The 22978-nt window shown below is 35.3% G+C and overlaps 1 protein-coding gene, 2 long non-coding RNA genes and 1 pseudogene across 5 annotated transcripts; 3 read left to right on the plus strand and 1 right to left on the minus strand.

Annotated features, from left to right (window-relative positions):
- Nucleotides 1-3995: 3995 nt before the first annotated feature.
- Nucleotides 3996-9403, minus strand: LOC117277627 (uncharacterized). Of its 2 annotated transcripts, XR_011415674.1 has the most exons (3): nucleotides 9263-9403; nucleotides 6901-7276; nucleotides 3996-6795 (listed from the first exon to the last, which is right to left on the minus strand). It is a non-coding gene; the product is annotated as an uncharacterized lncRNA (long non-coding RNA). The 2 variants fall into 2 exon arrangements; XR_004507942.2 differs by having other exon boundaries at nucleotides 3996-7276.
- On the plus strand, nucleotides 8450-11294 carry LOC104099820 (uncharacterized). 2 transcript variants are annotated; one of them, XR_011415676.1, is made up of 3 exons: nucleotides 8736-8885; nucleotides 9279-9656; nucleotides 10842-11294. It is a non-coding gene; the product is annotated as an uncharacterized lncRNA (long non-coding RNA). The 2 variants fall into 2 exon arrangements; XR_011415675.1 differs by lacking the exon at nucleotides 10842-11294 and having other exon boundaries at nucleotides 8450-8885; nucleotides 9279-9728.
- Nucleotides 11295-19497: 8203 nt separating this feature from the next.
- Nucleotides 19498-21469, plus strand: LOC104099819 (GDSL esterase/lipase At5g42170-like). The gene is made up of 5 exons (XM_009606929.4): nucleotides 19498-19926; nucleotides 20218-20348; nucleotides 20429-20662; nucleotides 20742-20997; nucleotides 21081-21469. Exons 1-5 carry the CDS (start codon nucleotides 19581-19583, stop codon nucleotides 21260-21262), a joined length of 1149 nt encoding a protein of 382 aa, XP_009605224.1. The 5' UTR covers nucleotides 19498-19580; the 3' UTR covers nucleotides 21263-21469.
- Nucleotides 21470-21798: 329 nt separating this feature from the next.
- Nucleotides 21799-22897, plus strand: LOC138910546 (GDSL esterase/lipase EXL1-like; annotated as a pseudogene).
- The last annotated feature ends 81 nt before the right edge of the window (nucleotides 22898-22978 follow it).

Below are 22978 nucleotides of genomic sequence, written 5' to 3' on the forward strand. Positions count from 1 at the left end.
ATAGGAGCGATAAGGGTGGCAATAGGAGCGATAAGGATGGCTATTGATATTGTGAGGGCGGAGGGATAAGGGTGGCTATTATAAGAGTGATAAGGGTGGCTATAGGAGAGATAAGGATGGCTATTATCAGGGATGATATGTGATGATGTGGAGTGGTTGCATTGATGATGTTATGTGATGTTGTGATTTTTTTTGTATTTATTTTTATACCTTGTGTAATTTATCTTGTTGTTGGTAACTTGATAATAGTCTGATTTATGTTGAAATGGGGAGCATGTGGCTATTGCCAGGCGAATTATGAAAAGAAATGTGGGCATGAGGTGCCGTGAATAAATAATGATAATAATATTGGAACGTGAATTGTCCGTGCAGCTGTGATATAAAAAGTGAGCACGAGGTGCCGGGGAAATATGATGATTTAATTATGGGCACGAAGTGCCGTGGAAATATGAAAATGGGCTGAGACCCGTATTTACGAAAAATATAAAAATGGGCTGAGACCCGTATTTTTATGATTATGAAATGAGGTGTCACATGCTGACTTTTTAATTGAAAGAATTATATTCAAAATATTTATTTGGAAGGATTTTTATTCAAAAAGAATTATATGAAAGAATTGTATTTGAAAGATATTTATTTTTGAAAAATTATATTTGAAGAGATTTATTGAAAGAATTTTATATTCGAAAGATATTTATTTGAGGAAACTATATTTAAAAATGAGTTTTATTCGTAAAAATTATATGTGACAGATAATTAATAGAAGAACTTAATTTAATTGGGTGTACTTATATTTATAAATTGTTGAGCGATATTAATGGTGTCATTGTTGCCCTGTTATGCATATCACTGGTTGATTTGTGTTGCCCTTATTGTTATTTGCTTTCTATCATTCTTGTATATCATATTGCATAGGATTTTAGACTAGTGAGTGTCTTGACTGTACCTCGTCTCTACTCCACTGAGGTTAGTCTTGATACTTACTGGGTACCGACCGTGGTGTACTCATAATACACTTCTGCACATTTTTGTGCAGAGCCAGGTATTGGAGATATCGGATTTGAGCAGAGCTAAAGCGGGATCGTAAGGATTCAAGGTAGAGATGATTGGTCGTCACAGTCCCTTGAAGTCTTTTCATTTTATTGTACTGTTAAATTTTTAATCAAACAGTATTGTATATTCGGTTCTCGTGATCAGTCCACATATTCAGTTAGAGTTCGTGACTCAGTACTACTAGTCTTGGAAGGTTGTATATTCATATTTGTTCCGCTGTTAGTTTTGATTACTTATTTAATTTTAAAAAAAATGGCTTAAAAATATAATTGAAATCGGCTTACCTAGTCTTAGGGACTAGGTGCCATCACGACGCCTGTGGTGGGATTTTGGGTCGTGACAAGCTGGTATCAGAGCTCTAGGTTCATAGGTTCTACGAGTCACGAACAAGTCTTGCGAATCGGTACGGAGACGTCTGTACTTATCTTCGAGAGAATACAGAACTGTTAGGAAATTTCCACTTCTTTCATTCCTGTCGTGCGGATTTGTTGATTGTAGAATTTGAGCCTTTGTATCTCTATTCTCTCACAGATGGTGAGGACACGTGCTACCAGGTTAGCTGAGCAGGCATCCGCACATACTGCTAGGGCTGTAAGAGGGTGGGGCCGAGGTAGAGGCCGAGGCAGAGGTCGAGGAAGGGCAAGTGCCGCGACTGGAGTACCTATCAGGGCAACAGTTGAGGAGCCCAGTAGCTCCAATTGGGGGACAGGTACCAGAAGCACCTGTTGTTACCCCCGGACTTCAAGAGACTTTAGCACAGTTCTTGAGTATGTTTGGTACATTAACCCAGGCGGGATTGATCTCGGTTGCACCAAATATTTTACAGATTTGGGGAGTAGCTCCGACTCCTACCACAACTCCAGAGTAACAGGTTCACGTTGGTCAGGTTTCGGGTGTAGTTCCGGTACAACCTGTTATTCCGGTTCGGCCTGAGGTCAGGCCAGATGCATCAGATGAAGAACAAAAGAGACTTGAAAGTTTTAAGAGGTATAGTCCACCTACTTTTAGTGGCTCAAATACAGAGGATGCCCAAGGATTTCTATAAAATTGCCACCGTATTCTCTGAACCATGGGTATTGTAGAAGTGAGCGGAGTTGCCTTTACTACATTTCAACTGTCAAGCGCAGCGTATCGGGGGTGGAAAATCTATGAAGAAGGTAGACCAGCCGATGCAACACCACCGACTTGGGCTTAATTTTCGGAAATATTCTTGAAAGAGTTTGTTCCCCAGACTCTCCGAGATGCGTGGCGCACAGAGTTTGAACGGTTGCATCAGGGTACTATGACAGTGTCAGAATATGCTATCAGGTTCAGTGAGTTAGCCCGTCATGCACCTATCTTGGTTCCTACAATCAGAGAGTGGGTCCGCAGATTCATTGAGGGGCTCGATTATGATATTAAAATATGCATGGCTCGAGAATTACAAACTGATACTCCATTTCAACAAGTAGTGGAGATTGCGAGAAAGATTGAATGCGTTTTAGGCGAGGAAAGGGAGTCTAAGGAGGCCAAAATGTCTCGAAGATCTGGAGGGTTTAGTGGATTTTACTCTTCAGCTAGGACCCATTATAGCGGAGGCTCGAGAAGTCGGTCAGCTCAGTCCGCACATCAGATTACTTGGGGTGCTCCAGTTTATAGTGCATCACCGACACGAGATTCTTACAGTGGTTATTCCAGTTATCCGGCACAGACTCAATAAGAGCAACCGCGACCTCAGAGAGGTTGTTATGAATGTGGTGATACTAGGCACATCATGAGAGATTGTCCCAGACTTGGGATGGGTGGATTTCATCACAGCACTCAAGCTACAAGCTTTATTTCAGTTAATACTCCACGTACACAGTCAGCTAGAGGTGGAGGGCAGGCGGGTAGAGGGCGCCTAAGAGGCGGAGGCCCGACCCGTTGATATAATCACTATGATTTGGCTGAGGCCGATACACTAGATGGTGTCGTTACAGGTACGATCCCGATTTATTATAAAAGAATATTTTCCCTTAATTTGATTCAGTTCTGAATATTGAGGTGAGTCCTCCTATTACGCTCCGCTTATGGGTGAGCTTCGTAATTTTATGACCCACTTATATGTTTATCCCTGTTGGGATATTTAAAGATGTGAGCCCGTGTCTGTCATTTTATTTTTGTACACCATTGAGGGCTATAAGTTCAAAAGTAATTTTTATTATTCATTACAGTGGATTTAAAGTGTTTTGGAATAATTGATTCTAATTTTTATGAATGATATGCCCTACCGGTATGAGGGTTTATTATGGGTTGTGAAAACTGTTTATGAAATATATTGAAAAGAAGAAAGAAAGGAAATTAAAATTTCAGTTGGCACAATGTGCAGAATACTTATGATACGAACATCCTAGAAAGGTTTCAAAGCTATCACAAAATGGTCGGACAAAGGGAAAAATGGTCAAAGATAGCTATTTTTACGAAAATGGCCTTTTGATTCTTCCGAGGAAGGTTTTAAGGTTGTCTCGGCAAAAAGGGCCGGACATAGGGGCAAAACAGTAAAAGCTACCGCAAAGGAGGAAAATGACTATTTATTCGAGAACAGCCTTTCGGTACTTCCGAGAAAGATATTAGGGCTGTATTGAAAAAATAACCGGATGTAATGACAAAATGACAAAAACGGCAAAGCTGTCGATTTATTATTATTATCTTATTTTTTTAATTTTGTTTTTGAAAAAATATTATGGACACGCCGATTTTTGAAAACTTTTGCAAAAATGGATGTTGGACCCGATAAAGGTTGCATACGTATCCCACCGGATTTGTGAGAATCAGACTCGCGTAGTTCAAACAAGACTTTAGAAAAAAATTGACCAATTTTGAAAATTTTAATTATAATTTTTAAAAAAAAAAAAAAACTTACACCAAACCACTTTGAAAATGTTAGTAAAAATTGGGTATATGTACCGAACCGGGAGGAATGATTTATTATTATTATTATTATTATTATTATTATTATTATTTTTTTTTTTTTTTTTTTTTTTTTTTTTTTTTTTTTTAACTCCGCTCTAATTTTGCTAAAGCCGGTCAATAATGAAAATAAGCCTTACAAATGATGTAGCAAGTAGCACATAAGGGAACATGATGGTCTCAAAAAGGATATCTGTCCTATACGAGCCCGACCCCTGTGTCGAGCTTCGCTAAGTCAAATGATGCAACAAAACGATCCTACTAGGGATAACCAGGCATGTGGCTTGTTCTTCTAGGTTTTTAAATCTTATAGGAGAAGGTATCTAGACCTGGCTTACTCAGGCGGATAACCCAAGCCGAGGAGCGTCAGCGTACCGGCCGTAGAACGGTTCCGTCTTTACTGGTGATTCTCCCTGTCTAAACATGTGTGATTAAATCCTTCACCAGGAGCAGGTCTGCACTGACTTTATCTCAGACAGAAAATTTTGTGAGTTGGTCAGCACACACAACACTATTACTTATCAGAAGACTCAGATGGGGTGCGAGAGAAGACAATTTATATATACATTTCAAACAATATCAAAGCAGTAAATGAGCGAAAATTAGCACATTAGGCTCACATACACAGTAATATCCAAAAATAATAAAAGCCAAAAATTAATCAATGTACAAGCTCGAATTCTTATAGTCCCCAGCGGAGTCGCCAGAGCTGTCACACCTCCTTTTTACCCCCAAAAAGATATATATGTTATGGATTATTATGGGTTAAAAGAATTTTTTCAATTAAAGTGACAAACTTGAATAGGGATTATTTTATTTACAGAGTGGACACTTGAAATTGATTTTTTGGTGTTCTAAGTCACCTTTTGTTTGAATCCCGAATCAAAGGAAGATTTGACTCTATTATTATTGGTCTGCAAAAATAAAGTCCGAGTAAGGAATTTTGATGGCTGAGGAGAAGGTGTAAGGTATTTCCCGAGTCCCGTGGTTCTAGCACGGTCGCTTTATTGACTACAACTTGGCTTGAATTAATTTTAGACAAACTGTGATTTATTGGCTTTCATGTTTTATCTATCTGCTTTTATTGCTTAATTATTCGTAATTATAGAATTATCCTGAAACGAGTCACGCGTACGTGTACTTATTTTGTTTGGCGCGTCAAGAATCATGTCACGCGTACGTGTACACAATTAATAACACTTTATTAACATTAGGATTGTTTCGCCCAAAGTTGCGTGAACGCATACCTTGGTTTCAATTTTAAAAATCGTAATTATGTCACGCGAACATGTACATAATCACGATAATTAATTTATTATAGCGCGCCTAAAGCATACTAGCGACATTTATGAGTTATTTTTCTAAACTAGTTTGAGATTATTGTGGTGCATGAGAATTATGAAATTGTTGTAGAGCATCAAGTGGATTAATTATGAAAAAAAAAAAATTAGGCTAGCTTATAGATTATCATGAAAATGGGCTAACTCTAAAAAATGGATCAACATTTTGTCATTAAGGAAATGGGCCTAGCCAAATTTCAGCATATTCGGTCCAAAACTTCTGTTTAATTAGCCCGCCAATCAGACACTTGATAGCCCAATATAATTTGACAAATCAAATTCAATTTCTAGAAAAGCACAACTGCGGTAACTAATGGTGTCAGGTAAAAGAAGCTAAAATCATATTAATTTTCATTTCTAATCATATGGAATTGTTCAAGCATTTAAGAACAGATTATGGAACCAAATTTCTAGCATAAATTTCAAAACATGATAAGAAAAGATCACTCTATCTAAACTGAAATTGATCGCACTTATCCAAATAAACCTATTCAAATTAAGAAAAAAAAATATTTAAACACAAAATCTACTTCAATGACCCACCGAGAAAATCCAACTAACCCATTAAGTACTCAACATCAATAATCCCTAACATAAGGAAAATAGCAAATCAAATTAACATAGAAGCAAACTTCCAAGTAGTTCATGGATAGAAATAATTCGAATGTTCTGTCTCAAATCTCAACAAATACTCAAATATATTTAAATGACTATGTAAAGAGCATGGAAGAATCGGACCTTTATATAGATGAATTTAAATTAAAACTTATAGTAATTTGAAGATTATAAAACTTTCGACCGAAAAATTTGCCAACGACCATGGAGGGAACCTCGCCGGCAACCTCGAAACTCGGCTGAAACCTTTTCGAGAAGTGGCGTTTAAGGCTGTGATTTTTAGCTGACTATTGGTCTGTTTTTGGGCTGGAAGTTGTCATGACTTTTTGTGGTGTGAAGATAATAATGGGTTGAAGAGAAAGAAAATAAAGGTGCGACTGGTTCTCCTTGGGAGTTTCTGCTGCCTTTCTTTGCTACTGATGGGTTCTTTACCAATCTCTCCTCTTTAGTGAATTTTCAATGAGTTTTTATAGTCAAAAATAAGAGTGAAGGTCTGGAGAATATTGTGCAGACGATGGAAGGGGATAGTGGGATATGAGTGGGGGACATGAGTGGTGAAAGTGAGAGTGTGAGTGGGGAAGTGGGAAGTTAGGTATTGGGAAGATGAGTGGGAAAAAATTCAAGCACAGTCAAAAATTAGGTTCTCACACAACTCCCTAAACATTAAAGAACGAATCAGTTGTGCTTGGATATCAACTCGAGGTAAATCAAAGAAATAGCCAAAACAGCTTTCCCTAAACATCCGAAACTGGACATTAGTCAACTTTGACTGTAAAACTGATACGATGTCCACGTTAGTATATGATGTCCAATGAGTAACAGGACAAGGCTCACCAACTGAAATATAAAGCTTCCAAGGCTACAAATAAATGATACAATTTAACAACAAACAAATACAAACTAAATCCAATTTTAAAAGAAGATTCAACAATATAAAAAAAAATATAACTAGAATTGTATGTACCTTACAAAATTTGTAAGGAATTTTAACTTTTTCTGCCTTCTAATCCTTACTTTTTTTTTGTTTGACACCAAAAGTCACTTCGTCCTCCACGACACGTTTTCTCTTATCTTCAATATCATCCACTCTAACCCTTTTGCTCTTCTTTTTCTCAGATTGTCCAATAATATCCTTTCGAGATTCTAATACTTTAACACTGTCGGAATAATTTGTCTTCCCATATTTTGTTCATCAATCGATTTCTCAACTAAAACCGTAGTTGAATGAGGAGATAAACTCATCGACCTATTTTTTCTTCTCATGTTGCTCGATTTCTCAATTGAAAGTGGCTTTGAATAAGGTGATGAATCATCGAACGAGTTTGTCTTGTCATATTGCTCTGTTTCACAATTGAAACTAGGTTCAATGAGAAAATTTTAAAAAGCAATTATACGAACAAATAGTTACAGAATTTTATGAAGAAATTTATACAAAACTCAATCAAAACTAACAAAATAATTTATAATAGATACCTACAATGAACTCTACCTAAACAATTCAGTTACAAAAGCCTAAAAAAAAAGCAACATCGCTTCTCCAAAAACACATGCAATCCGAAAAATGTACAAAATAAGAGATTTTCTACTCCAAATTACCTGGAATCAGACAAAAATAACCGCAAATGTATCTTGTTTAGTCGTCAATTTCAGCAATTTTGGTTCAATTTAGCAATATATATATATATATATATATATATAGAGAGAGAGAGAGAGAGAGAGAGAGAGAGAGAGAGAGAGTGAAAACTTAGAGAAGAGAACGGTGTCTGTATTACAAAAATAACGGATACAAAAAAACTGACATTAATTGAAACTACTTGGGCCCAAAATGACATTTGGCCTTTTTTTAGTAGATATTTTGTTGTGGGCTATTTTTAGTTGGGAAAGTTTATAGAGTGACACTTTGGATAATTTCCCTTTTTTTTAAAAATAAAACTTTTTCCTGTTTGATTTGTTTGATATAGTCATAATAAAGAAAACAAAATTTTGTATTAGTTTTGTTTGAAAATTAAATAAATTATAATAAAATAAACAAAGTGATTAATCTTTTTTTTTTAGAGTTGGACAACTTTTTATCCATTGTTTAGCGCATGTTAAATAAAGTGATCTTTGACGATTATATTAACTCAATCTATATATTTTGATCTGCCTAAATTCAGTTCAACTCTTTCATTTGACACCCATAAATTGTCAAGCAACCTAATATAAAGTTGCTTTCACCAAAATGGCATGAGTATACTCAAATTGCCTGATCGTATAGTTCGCGATATATCCATCAATTCAATTAGGTATTAAGCTGCCAAAATATGAACAAGAGAAATATCACATAAATATATGAAGTTGTCTAATCAGGCAATCGCTTATCTCATGCCAACTTATACTAATCACACATATGTAAAACATGTAATCTACCATTAAAACAAAAGAACAACTTTAAGCCCATGCGTAGGTTTAGGGAGATAAAATACATTTACCATATTATCATACGATAAAATTATAACTCTTTCTCAATGGAATTACAACTGAATCCTTATGAGAAGAGGTAACATTAAACACTATGTCCAAGCATTCAATTTTTGGTTACTCGGTGGGATGGGATCCCTTCATGCCTTAAGTCTCGTGTTCGAGCTCTGAGACTAAATTTATTTTTAATAGAAAACGTTTCTCTTACGCGCCACGAATCTGGATTAGTCCGATCAGTGAGTTTCGAATACTAGATGATTAAAAAAAATGCACCTTTAACAAAGTCTTTTTGAAGCCTTCTATTATGATCACCTACCATAACTGACATGTTAGGTATTAAGTCTCCTATAAAATCAATATATTTTTCTCCTAATACTTCCTTAATTAATAAAGGATCTTCGACAAATTTCTCCTACACAATCCAGTTTTGCTGCGATTTTTCTTTCTCATTATGACATCCTCTCCACTTCTTTCAACAATGGCCAAGAGGTTAGTGTCGTGTTTAACATCCCTCTCTATTGTACCATATTCAACCTCATATATGACATGTTCTAGACCATAAATTTCAAAAGCATTTCTTTATTCTTTTTTTAAATTTCTTGTTCAATCAAATACAGTCAAACTTCTCTATAATAGTCTCGTTTATTCTGATATTTGTTGGTTGGTATAGTGAAGTGTTGTTATAGAAAAAAATATATATTGTAACATAACGTAAAAATCGGTTTCAAGAAAAACTTGATTTTTGACGGTATATATTATCATATAAAATGGGTTGAAGGGACTAATATTTTGTCCTTAAATGAAAAGATAACTTAAAATAGACCATAGAAGTATGATTAAAATTACAATGAAGCTGCTTTACTTACACATTTTATTGTGAAGGTTGGAGGGAATTAAAGTAGCATTGATAAGTGGAGGAGCCAGTGGCATCGGCGAAGGAATTTCCAAGCTGTTCTGTGAGCACGGCGCCAAAGTCGCCATTGCTGACGTCCAAGATGAAATCGGCCAGTTACTGAGCTCCACACTATGCAACTCCACTTATATTCATTGTGATGTTACAAACGAATAGAGGATGTCCAAAATGCTGTCAACAAAACTGTGTCTGATTTCGGAAAACTTGACGTTATGATCTGCAGTGCTGGCATAGGTGGCGAGAATAAAACCCGAATTATCGACAATGACAAGGCGGATTTTGAGCGAGTTGTTAGCATCAACTTGACCGGAGTATTCCTGTGCATGAAACATGCCGCAAGAGTCATGGTCCTGTTAATTAGAATTTTGTTTAAATATAAACAATAAATAAAATACTTTTATTTTGTTCCAAAGAAAAAATATGTTTTAAATTAAAATTTGTGTCTTAAAAAAAGGATGAATATTTTCATCTTAAGTTGGTTTTCTTGTCGCTATAATTTGTTGCTTACTGACCTTCTATAGCTAGTCTTGTCTTCTCCTCCAAATATTCTCTTTTTCTTCTTAAATTTCTGCATCTGAAAATTGACTAGAAATGTTTTTTCTTTCTTAAGAGTTTCTCCGCTATTTGTTTAGTGCACAAATTTAGTTACTGTTTCGCCATAGATTTTGGCTTTTTTTTTTTTCCAAAAAAATTGAAAACAGAGTTTGTTTATATTTATGGGATATAATTAGTTTTTGAAAAAAATTTGAAAAAATTTTCAAGTTCGCAAAAATTGGTTTAGAACAGTTTTTGGGTGAAAATATTTATTCTACTCACAAAACTTTAATTTTTTCAAATAAAATGCATGTCTAAATACAATTTCAACTTTCAAAAATTATTTTTAAACACAGCTTCAAATACTCCTTTTTCAAGTTTCAACCAAATCTTTGTCCAATCGCTAACTTAAAGACTTATCATATTCACTAAAAAAAATTGCATATATATCTCATAGCAATCTCGTGAGGGAGTATTTCCCACATAATTTTCGATGGAACTGTTTACCACAGATTTTCGTCGGAAATTCCATATTACTGACAACGTTCCAACTAGTAGTGGAGCCAAAAAATTGTACTTACGTATAAATGTACATAGTTTTTTATGTATATATATATAACTAGTTGAATTCACTTTATTTATATAAAAATAAAAAATAAAAAGCTTTCAAGTGTAATATTTTTTTGAATCCCCTTTATTAGAATTTTGGGCTCCAGTCCACCACTATTTTCTATATAAACGTCCATGGGAAATTCATAGATTTCTAGTAGTGAGAACTGAGAAGCATTAAATCATTTGTGTTAATTCTCATTCATATTTTGCAACAGGAAGCAGTCTTTATAACAGCCCACTCAATTACTTTAAATTAAAAATAATAAGTGAATGCATAATATATGTATAATAATTAATATATAATTTATATATATACAAGGTAAAAAAAATAAATAGTGAAATTGACCGACTATTTATGTTAATTCTTCATTCATATTTTGCAACAGGTCCCAGCAAAACAGGGCTACATCATTTCCATGGAAAGCGTAAGCTCTGTAGTTGGTGCAGTGTAATATGACCAATATTATGGCCAAAGGAGTCCATCTCACATAAATATAAGTATTTTTATAAAGTATAGACTTTATTGGCAATATTCTTTGGGACCCAAAAATATTGCATTGTATGGTGGACATCATTTGCACAAGTTATATCTCTTCTTTTATACCTAAGAGGCCAAGACTTTTTTGCCTATAAAAGAGAAGGCCATTAGTTCATTTTAGACACACCAACAAGACTTGAGTCTTCATTTCTTGTTTCTTCCTTTTCTCCTTTATTAAGAGTATTTTGTATGAGAGTTAGTGTTGTGAATCACATGTGTTAACCCTTTCTTTGGAGTGATCTTGTAAGGTTATTCTCTTAAAGTATTTGGGATTAATTAGAGTATTTACTCTAATTTTGTACTCTTGTTGGTATAGTGAAATTGCACATCTCCGCTTGTGGACGTAGGTCACTTTGACAGAACCACGTTAAATTTGTGTCTTCTTTATCTGATTTAATTGTCGTTGTTATCAACTTCCATTGTCTTTATTATTGTCATTATACCGTTATTTGACTAAATTTCGCACTACTCGGGTTCCTGATCTAAAAAATTGGTATCAGAGCCAGATCTAACCGAGATTGCTTCAAGGAAAGGAGAAGAAGCCAGATAAAATGACGGATAAGGAGTTTGTCGTCATATACAAAAAGATAAAAGCATGTATCATTTTAAATCTCTCAAATGAGGTTTTACGTGAACTTTCTGTAGAAACCACAGCCAAAGGCATGTGGAAAAAATTGAAAACCTTATATATGAAGAGGACGGTGAAAAATAGACTTTACCTGAAGCAGAAGCTTTATGCAATTCGTATGGGTGAAGGTACCTCTATTCTCTCTCATCTTCACACATTTGATTCCATTCTTATGGATGTGAATAATATAGATGCTGAAATTAAAGATGAGGATCAAACTGTGTTACTGCTTTGTTCGCTACCCTCATCTTTTAAGCATATAAGAGATACTATACTTTATGCAAAGGATAATATCTCTTATAAGGATATTAAAAGAACAGATAGATAGTGATATTACTTGGGAAGCTAGTGGAACTCAAGCGGAAGTTAGCTTGTTTGTTAGGGAAAATCAGACTCCATATCCAGATACAATAATTTAGAGTGTCGCTATTGTCATAAGAAATGCCACATTATCTTTGAATGCTATAAACTAAAAAATAAAGAAAAGCATAAAGAAAGAAAAAATGAGCACAAAAATATTGACACCGCCGAAGCTAGTGTAGCAACTGATGAGATTGAGGAAACTATATTTTTAGCAACTGAACCTAGTTTCAGATTAGACAGTGAGTGGATTTCAGATTTTGGTTGTTCATATCATATGTGTCCTAACAGGGACTTGTTTTCTACATATGATTCAGTTGCAGGTGGAGTTGTCCAACTGGGTAACGATGTTACTTGTAATGTTATTGGCAATGGTACAATTCGGATCAGAATGCATGATGGTGTGGTGAGAACTCTCACCGATATTAGATATGTTCCTGAGTTGAAGAAAAATCTCATCTCTTTAGGCACTCTAGAGTCTCTTGGGTGCAAGTACACATGTGAAGGTGGAGTTCTGAAAGTTTCTCATGGTGCTCTTGTGATCATGAAAGCACATAGATCTGGTTCGTTGTATACTTTATTGGGCTCCACTGTTATAGACCCTACTACAGTTTCGGTATCAGACAATTTGTCTGATTTTGATGGCATTAAATTTTGACATATGTCCATTGGGGCTTTTGCGGAGAGGGTGGAGCAAATTTATTATATCAGCCAAAATTAGGCCAAGGTGGAGATTTGTATTATGACCAATATTTTAGCTAATGGGGTCAATCTCACATAAGCATAAGCATCTTTGCAAAGTGTAGACTTTGTTGGCAATATTCTTTGGTACCCAAAAATATTGCATTGTGTGGTGGATATCATTTGCACAAGTTGTATCTCTTCTTTTACACCTAAGAGACAAGACTTTTTTGCCTATAATATGGAAGGTTATTAGTTCATTTTAGACACACCAACAAGATTTGAGTCTTCATGTCTTGTTTCTTCCTCTTTTTTTTTCCTTTATTAAGGGCCCGTTTGGACATACAATTTGGTTGAAGATCTTTCCAAAAAAAATTCACTTTTTTCCGAAATCAGCGTTTGATCATAAAATTTTTAATTTTCACTTGAACACTTGAAGATAGATTTTGAAAATTTTCGAAAATTTGAAACAACCCAAACTGAAAGAATCACTCACAAAACTTCAAAAATAACCCGAACTGAAATTTACTATATCAGCCAAAATTAGGCCAAGGTAGAGATTTGTATTATGACCAATATTTTGGCTAATGGGGTCCATCTCACATAAGCATAAGCATCTTTGCAAAGTGTAGACTTTGTTAGCAATATTCTTTGAGACCCAAAAATATTGCATTGTGTGGTGGACATCATTTGCACAAGTTGTATCTCTTCTTTTACACCTAAGAGGCCAAGACTTTTTTGCCTATAAAAGGGAAGGCCATTAGTTCATTTTAGACACGCAAACAAGACTTGAGTCTTCATTTCTTGTGTTCTTCTTTTTCTCATTTATTAAGAATGTTTTGTATGAGAGCTAGTGTTGGGAAGCACATGTGTGAACCCTTTCTTTGGAGTGATCTTGTGAGGTTATTCTCTTAGGGTATTTGGGATTAATTAGAGTATTTAGTCTAATTTTGTACTCTTGTTGGTATAGTAAAATTGCTCCTCTCCGCTTGTGGACGTAGGTCACTTTGACCGAACCACGTTAAATTTGTGCCTTCTTTATCTGCTTTAATTGCCATTGTTATCAACTTTCATTATCTTTGTTATTGTCATTATACCGTTGTTTGACTAAATTCCGCACAACCCGGGTTCCCGATCCTATAAAATTGGTATCAAAGCCGGATCTAACCGGATTTGTTTCAGTAGCCAATATAACTTTAACAAAGACTTATGTTGAGAATTTGATCAAAGTGTAAATTTCGGAATGTGGCAATTAAAGATGAAGGCTAACCTAATTCAGGATGGCTTAAATTTGGCGTTGCAAGAAAAGGAGAACAAGCCGGATAAAATGACGGATGGGGAGTTTGTCGTCATAGACAAAAAGACAAAAATATGTATTATTTTAAATCTCTTAAATGAGGTTTTACGTGAAGTTTCTATAGAAATCACAGCCAAAGGCATGTGAAAAAAATTAAAAACCTTATATATGAAGAGGACGGTGAAAAATAGACTTTACCTGAAGCAAAAGCTTTATACAATTTGTATGGGTGAAGGTACCTCTATTCTCTCTCATCTTGACACATTTGATTCCATTCTTATGGATGTGAATAATATAGATGTTGAAATTAAAGATGAGGATCAAGTCGTGTTACTGTTTTGTTCTCTATCCCCATCTTTTAAGCATATAAGAGATACTATGCTTTATACAAAGGATAATATCCCTTATAAGGATATTAAAAGAACATATAGATAGTGATATTACTGGGGAAGCTAGTGGAACTCAAGCGGAAGTTGGCTTATTTGTTAGGGGCAAATCCGACTCCATATCCAGATACAATAATTTAGAGTGTCGCTATTGTCATAAAAAATGTCACATTATTTCTGAATGCTATAAACTAAAAAATAAGAAAAGCATAAAGAAAGAAAAAATGAGCACAAAAATATTGACACCGCCGAAGCTAGTGTAGCAACTGATGAGATTGAGGGAACTATATTTTTAGCAACTGAACCTAGTTTCGGATTAGACAATGAGTGGATTTTAGATTTCGGTTGTTCATAACATATGTGTCCTAACAGGGACTTATTTTCTACATATAATTCAGTTGCAGGTGGAGTTGTCTAACTCGATAACGATGTTACTTGTAATGTTACTGGCAAAGGTACAATTCGGATCAGAATGCATGATGGTGTGGTGAGAACTCTCTCCGATGTTAGATATGTTCCTGAGTTGAAGAAAAATCTCATCTCTTTGGGCACTCTAGAATCGCTTGGGTGCAAGTACACATGTGAAGGTGGAGTTCTAAAAGTTTTTCATGGTGCTCTTGTGATCATGAAAGCACATAGATCTGGTTCGTTGTATACTCTATTGGGCTCCACTGTTATAGGCCCTGCTACAGTTTTGGTATTAGACAACTTGTCTGATTTTGATGGCATTAAATTTTGACATATGTCCATTGGGGCTTTTGCGGAGAGGGTGGAGCAAATTTACTATATCAGCCAAAATTAGGCCAAGGTGAAGATTTGTATTATGACCAATATTTTAGCTAATGGGGTCCATCTCACAAAAGCATAAGCATCTTTGCAAAGTGTAGACTTTGTTAGCAATATTCTTTGGGACCCAAAAATATTGCATTGTGTGGTGGACATCATTTGCACAAGTTGTATCTCTTCTTTTACACCTAAGAGGCCAAGACTTTTTTGCCTATAAAAGGGAAGGCCATTAGTTCATTTTAGATACGCCAACAAGACTTGAGTCTTCATTTCTTGTGTTCTTCCTTTTCTCCTTTATTAAGAATGTTTTGTATGAGAGTTAGTGTTGGGAAGCACATGTGTGAACCCTTTCTTTGGAGTGATCTTGTGAGGTTATTCTCTTAGGGTATTTGGGATTAATTAGAGTATTTAGTCTAATTTTATACTCTCTTTTGTACTCTTGTTGGTATAGTAAAATTGCTCCTCTCCGCTTGTGGACGTAGGTCACTTTGACCGAACCACGTTAAATTTGTGCCTTCTTTATCTGCTTTAATTGCCATTGTTATCAACTTCCATTGTCTTTGTTATTATCATTATACCGTTGTTTGACTAAATTCCGCACTACTCGGGTTCCCGATCCTAAAAAATTGGTATGAGAGCCGGATCTAACCGGGTTTGTTTCAGTAGCCAATATAACTTTAACAAAAACTTATGTTGAGAAATATGATCAAAGTGCGAACTTCGGAATATGGCAATTAAAGATGGAGGCTATCCTAATTCAGGATGGCTTAAATTTGGCGTTGCAAGGAAAGGAGAACAAGCCGGATAAAATGACGGATGGGGAGTTTGTCGTCATAGACAAAAAGACAAAAACATGTATCATTTTAAATCTCTCAAATGAGGTTTTACGTGATGTTTCTGTAGAAACCACAGCCAAAGGCATGTGGAAAAATTGAAAATCTTATATATGAAGAGGACGGTGAAAAATAGACTTTACATGAAGCAAAAGCTTTATACAATTCGTATGGGTGAAGGTACCTCTATTCTCTCTCATCTTGACACATTTGATTCCATTCTTATGGATGTGAATAATATAGATGTTGAAATTAAAGATGAGGATCAAGTCGTGTTACTGTTTTGTTCTCTATCCCCATCTTTTAAGCATATAAGAGATACTATGCTTTATACAAAGGATAATATCTCTTATAAGGATATTAAAAGAACATATAGATTGTGATATTACTGGGGAAGCTAGTGGAACTCAAGCGGAAGTTGGCTTGTTTGTTAGGGGCAAATCCGACTCCATATCCAGATACAATAATTTAGAGTGCCGCTATTGTCATAAGAAAGGTCACATTATCTCTGAATGCTATAAACTAAAAAAATAAGAAAAACATAAAGAAAGAAAAAATGAGCACAAAAATATTGACACCGCCGAAACTAGTGTAGCAACTGATGAGATTGAGGGAACTATATTTTTAGCAACTGAACCTAGTTTCAGATTAGACAATGAGTGGATTTCAGATTTCGGTTGTTCATATCATATGTGTCCTAACAGGGACTTCTTTTCTATATATGATTCAGTTGCAGGTGGAGTTGTCTAACTCGATAACGATGTTACTTGTAATGTTACTGGGAAAGGTACAATTCGGATCAGAATGCACGATGGTGTGGTGAGAACTCTCACCGATGTTAGATATGTTCCTGAGTTGAAAAAAAATCTCATCTATTTGGGTACTCTAGAATCTCTTGGGTGCAAGTACACATGTGAAGGTGGAGTTCTGAAAGTTTCTCATGGTGCTCTTGTGATCATGAAAGCACATAGATCTGGTTCGTTGTATACTTTATTGGGCTCCACTGTTATAGGCCCTACTACAGTTTCGGTATCAGACAATTTGTCTGATTTTGATGGCATTAAATTTTGACATATGTCCATTGGGGCTTTTGCGGAGAGGGTGGAGCAAATTTACTATATCAGCCAAAATTAGGCCAAGGTGGAGATTTATATTATGACCAATATTTTGGCTAATGGGGTCCATCTCACATAAACATAAACATCTTTGCAAAGTGTAGACTTTGTTAGCAATATTCTTTGGGACCCAAAAATATTGCATTGTGTGGTGGACATCATTTGCACAAGTTGTATCTCTTCTTTTATACCTAAGAGGCCAAAACTTTTTTGCCTATAAAAGGGAAGGCCATTAGTTATTTTAGACACACCAACAAGATTTGAGTCTTCATTTCTTGTGTTCTTCCTTTTCTCCTTTATTAAGAATGTTTTGTATGAGAGTTAGTGTTGGAAAGCACATGTGTGAACCCTTTCTTTGGAGTGATCTTGTGAGGTTATTCTCTTAGGGTATTTGGGATTAATTAGAGTATTTAGTCTAATTTTGTACTCTCTTTTATACTTTTATTAATATAGTGAAATTGCTCCTCTCCGCTTATGGACGTGGGTCACTTTGACCGAACCACGTTAAACTTGTGTCTTCTTTATCTGCTTTAATTGCCGTTGTTATCAACTTCCATTATTTTTGTTATTGTCATTATATCGTTGTTTGGCAAAATTTTGCACTATCCGGGTTCCCGATGCTTATACCAGCGCCAAACACGCCGTGTTAGGTCTCACGAAAAACTTGTCAGTTGAATTGGGCCAATTCGGAATACGGGTCAATTGCTTGTCTCTTTATGCTATGGTTACGCCTTTGGCCACGAAATTTATTGGAATACTTGATCCTGAGAAATTTGAAAATACCACGCATATGGCTGGGAATCTTAAAGGAGTAACGCTTAGAGAGGATGATGTTGCAAAAGCTGCTCTTTTCTTGGCAAGTGATGATGCTAAATATTTAAGTGGCCATAATCTCTTAATTGATGGCGGATTTAGCGTCTTTAATCCTTCTCTTGGGATGTTTAAATATCCAGAATCAACTTGATTATATTGAGCAAGTTAAGTGTATTAATCTTCCATTTACAAAAATGAAAAATTAATAAAACAATGAAAGTTAGTTAAATTTTATTAAGCTCGTGGAGTATTACATACGTAATGGTATTTATTTTGACATTTCTTATTGAAAGAAAAACAAATTTGTGTTTAATAAAATAGTCCGTATTCAAAGCTCTTTACATCTAACTGTATGAGTTTTAATAGCTGCCTTCTTACATTCTATTGTAGTAAAATACATACACGTAACCTGTAGAATATTATAGTAATTAAAGAAGCAGAAGGATCTAGGAGGTGGCAAATGAGCGGACTGGATTAACTGGTATCAAAATACACTAATAATGTAAGAAATTTTGCATATAATATAAACTATAGTATATCATTAAAATGCCTGCAATCAGAAAGGAATTACGGAGCTCTGACTTCTGAGCAACTTAGCCCATATCATTCATTCAATTCAAATCTTTATATATATTTCTGGTATTGGTTGAAGAAGTCTGGTTGCACATGGTTTACTCTGTTTATCACACTTTAATGCTACTGCACTATTCATTCAATCAAGTAAATTTTATTTCAAAAAGATTAAAAATTAAAAAATAGCAGCCCGGTGCACAAGGCATTCCAAGTTCAATCAGGATCTGGGGAAGGACCACACCTCAAGGGATGTGACGTAGATACCCTACCCTAATGCAAGCATTAGTGGCTGCTTCCACGACTCGAACCGTGGCTTATAGGTCACACGGAAACAACTTTGCCATCGCTCCAAGCCTCCCTTCAAAAAGATTAAAAATTAAAAAATAGTAGCCCGGCACAAGGTATCCTGTATTCACTTGGGTCCGGGGAAGGGCCGCACCTCAAGGGGTATGACGTAGACAGCCTACCCTAATGCAAGCATTAGTGGCTACTTCCAGGCTCGAACCCGTAACCTATATAGGTCACAAAGAGACAACATTACCATTGCTCCAAATCTCCCTTCAAAAAGATTAAAAGTTAAAAAATAGCAGCCCGGCACAAGGTATCCCGTGTTCACTCAGGGTCCGGGGAATGGATGTTTCCACGGCTTGAACGCATAATATATAGGTCACATGGAGACAACTTTACCATTGCTGCCAGGCTCTACTAAAAAAGATTAAAAATTTAATGTCCTAAGGTAGTTAAGTAGTATATATATTGATCTCACTACTCTGAAACTCACTGAAGTTGTATTTACTAATGTAGAATGAAAGCTGGATTTCTGCAGTCTGCACATGCCATTTATCTTTACTACTTAGTTTGCAGTTGTTTGTTGAGATATACTTCTGTAAAAAATCAAGAAAGTGGTAGGTACAGTCATTTAATGCAATCTTTTGTATTACAACTCCTAATTTGCAGTTGCACTCCAATTTGTCCAAAAGATATCCAATTATCTATATTTGGTTTGTGGCTTAAAACTTTCTATTTAAGGAAACATTAAATAAAAGGCTTTTATAAAAGTTATCATGGCTCTATAGGTGCAACCTTTCTTGTACCAATCAAAGCATTTACTCAACATGATTGAGTTCTTAAAGTTAAATACTAGTACTTGTGTGGTGTTTCTTCCTCCTATATTCAGAGAAAAGCCTTCAAATTTAACAATGAAGTTCCTCTCTTTTAAAATATACTCTTCTCTTGTTTGTTATTCACTTCTGGTGTGTTATGTCAAAGCAGTTACAAGGATACCATATAATGAGTCTATTCCGGCAGTGATAGTTTTCGGAGACTCCATTGTCGATACAGGTAACAATAATGGCCTCAAAACTGTATCTAAGGTTAATTATCCGCCGTATGGTCAGGATTTCATGGGAGGAAAACCAACGGGAAGGTTTTCTAATGGGAAAGTTCCTGCGGACTTGATTGGTAAGAACAATTTGAGATATAAGCATTTCGAGTATTGTCTTATCTACAGTGGCGGATCCAAGATTTAAACTTAGTGGGTTCAACTTACAAGATTTTCAGTATTGAACTCACTATACTATTAAAATTATGGATTCAAATCTAATATTTTGCGATTTTAGTAGATTTAACATATATAGCTATACTTAGTGTCGAAAGTTATGGATTCAGATAAATCCGTAGCATGTAGACTACATCCCCTGCTTATCTACAATTACATTAGAGAATAATCCTTAGTCTTTCTCTTAATTTCAGTTGAAGAATTGGGAATAAAAGAGCTATTACCAGCATATCTTGATCCAACTTTACAACCAAAAGACCTCATCACAGGAGTTAATTTTGCTTCGGGTGGTGCAGGATATGATCCTCTAACATCTGAACTCGCGGTACATTTCTTTCCTTTGTTCATTTTTCTGTGTTTTTACCTTATATATTTCTGAAAACTTTTAAATATAAATAAATGCAGAAAGTTATTTCATTGTCGCGTCAGTTGGAAATGTTCAAAGAGTACATACTAAAGCTAAGAGAAATAGTTGGAGAGGATAAGAAAAATGAGATCTTGGCCAACAGTCTATTCATATTGGTCACAGGAACCAATGACATTATCAACACATACTTTAATACGCCTCTTCGGAAAACCTACTATGATGTTTCATCATATGCAGATCTTTTGGTCAACTCTGCTTCTAGTTTTGTACAGGTAATATAACATTTTAACTCAATCTGAATTCATGCGACTATCCAAGACTAAATATAAAATGTTGTTCATACCTTTGAAGGATTTATATGGGCTAGGGGCACGTCGGATTGGTGTTTTTGGCATACCACCAATCGGATGTTTGCCATCTCAAAGAACATTGAGAGGAGGAGAAGAAAGGGAATGTGTTGATTATCTGAACCAAGCGGCACAACTGTTCAACAGCAAGTTGGCAGCAGAGTTAAGCTCCCTTGGAAACGAATTTCCTGATTCAAGAATGGTGTATGTAGATGTATACAATCTTCCACTTGATGTCATCTACAACCCTCAAAAATATGGTGAAATATGTCTGCCTTTAATTTCTTTAATACCAGTTAGAATAGGCAAGATTTCAATTCCTTACCTTTATATGATTGTGCAGGATTCAAGATTTCAGACAAAGGATGTTGTGGGACGGGGAAAATAGAAGTTGCAGAGTTATGCACATTTACATGTTCAAGTGATTCTGATTATGTTTTTTGGGATAGCTTTCATCTTACAGAAAAAGCATACAGACAATTAGTTCATCAAATTCTTGCCCAACATTTAAGTAGCTTCTTCTGATAGATTCACATGCCAACATGCATAGTTGGATAATCTCATCATAAAAATATTTATTTTTGTTGTATACTGCAACGAGAAGAAGAATACCAGCTCACCCTATGTACTATCCTACTCATTTGGTTTTTGGGACAATTATACATGATTTATAGCACATGGATTGTAATACAGTTAAATATAATCAATGAATTCTTATTATTTGTTGCCCAATGATTGACTGATCTGTAGGCCTGGGAGTGTTTTCATCGGACACCTTATAAGTAAGTGATTACAACGTTGGACTTCGAACTTTGTATTTACCATTTGTTCGTGTAATTGATCCAAACAAGTCTCCATTTGGTTTACATTAAGCTCTGAAAGACACTTCATAGGTCAACTTATTGCTATTATTTGTAAATACCAATTTATTTGAAATCACTTGGACTTCCAACCCAGCCGGTGCCTTTATACTTGCAGTGTATGCTGCTGCTGCTTCCGCAACATTAAATAAAATTCTGGTTACTTTCTTGGTTTCATTTCCTTTGATATTTGAAACAGCCATGGATGTGTAATTCATTTTTGAGATTGATTCAGAACTTGAGTTGGTGGGACATGAAATATTGTCAGTAACTGCTTTTGAGATTAGTTATCAACTAAGTATCGTAAGTAAATTGCTCCCGATTGTTCAATCATTTCATAACTAGAGTTATTCTTCGATAAATGATCACTATGAGTACTCAATAGAATTTGATCAAATTTTTTTCTTTAATGTGTCATAGCCGATTGAACATAGGAACTGCAAGTAGTCTGCACATACTTAGTACGTCTATTCATATTGGCCACAGGAAGCAATGACATTATCAACACATACTTAGTATGCCTCTTCGAAAACCCTACTATGATGTTTCATCATACACTGATATTTTGCTCAACTTTGCTTCTAGTTTTGTACAGGTAATATAACATTTTAACTCAATCTGAATTCATGGGAATATACAAGACTAAATATGTGATCTCTTTTCATAACTTTGAAGGATTTATATGGGCTAGGGGCACGTCGGATTGATGTTTTTAGCATACCACCAATCGGATGTTTGCCATCACAAAGAACATTGAGAGGAGGAAAAAAAGGGAATGCGTTGATTATTTGAACCAAGTGGCACAATTGTTCAACTGCAAGCTGGCAGCTGAGTTGAGCTCTCTGGGAAACAAACTTCCTGATTCAAGAATGGTGTATGTAGATATATACAATCCTACACTTGATGTCATCTACAACCCTCAAAAATATGGTAAAAATATGTCTGACTTTTTCTTGAAATAGTTAAGAATGGACAAGATTTTCCATCCCTTATCTTTATATAGTTGTGCAGGATTCAAGATTGCAAACAAGGGATGCTGTGGAACAAGGAAATAGAAGTTATAAAGTTTTGCACATTCGCATATTCCAGTGATTCTGATTATGTTTTCTGGGATAGCTTTCATACAGAAAAAGCATACAGACTGTTAGTTCATCAGCTTCTTGTCCAACATTTAAGAAGGTTCTTATGCTAGATTTGCATGCCAACATGCATAGTTGGATGGTCTCATCACTTTTAGAATCATTACCAATCATTAAAAAAATGATTTTAGTAGTATACTGCAAGGAGAAGAAAACTACCAGCCCACCCTATGTACTATCCTAATCATTTGGTTCACGCACAATTATACATGAATTACAACACATGGGTTGTAATACAATGG

This window comes from Nicotiana tomentosiformis, chromosome 4, assembly GCF_000390325.3.
Source record: "Nicotiana tomentosiformis chromosome 4, ASM39032v3, whole genome shotgun sequence".
Classification (NCBI taxonomy): Eukaryota; Viridiplantae; Streptophyta; class Magnoliopsida; order Solanales; family Solanaceae; genus Nicotiana; species Nicotiana tomentosiformis.

Bases quoted from the DNA above. Each gene is read 5' to 3' on its own strand.
- LOC104099819 (XM_009606929.4), top strand. From the start codon at position 19,581: ATGATTGAGTTCTTAAAGTTAAATACTAGTACTTGTGTGGTGTTTCTT. The intron at 19,927-20,217 runs GTAAGAACAATT...TCTTAATTTCAG, and splicing joins AGTTCCTGCGGACTTGATTG to TTGAAGAATTGGGAATAAAA. The intron at 20,663-20,741 runs GTAATATAACAT...ATACCTTTGAAG, and splicing joins CTGCTTCTAGTTTTGTACAG to GATTTATATGGGCTAGGGGC.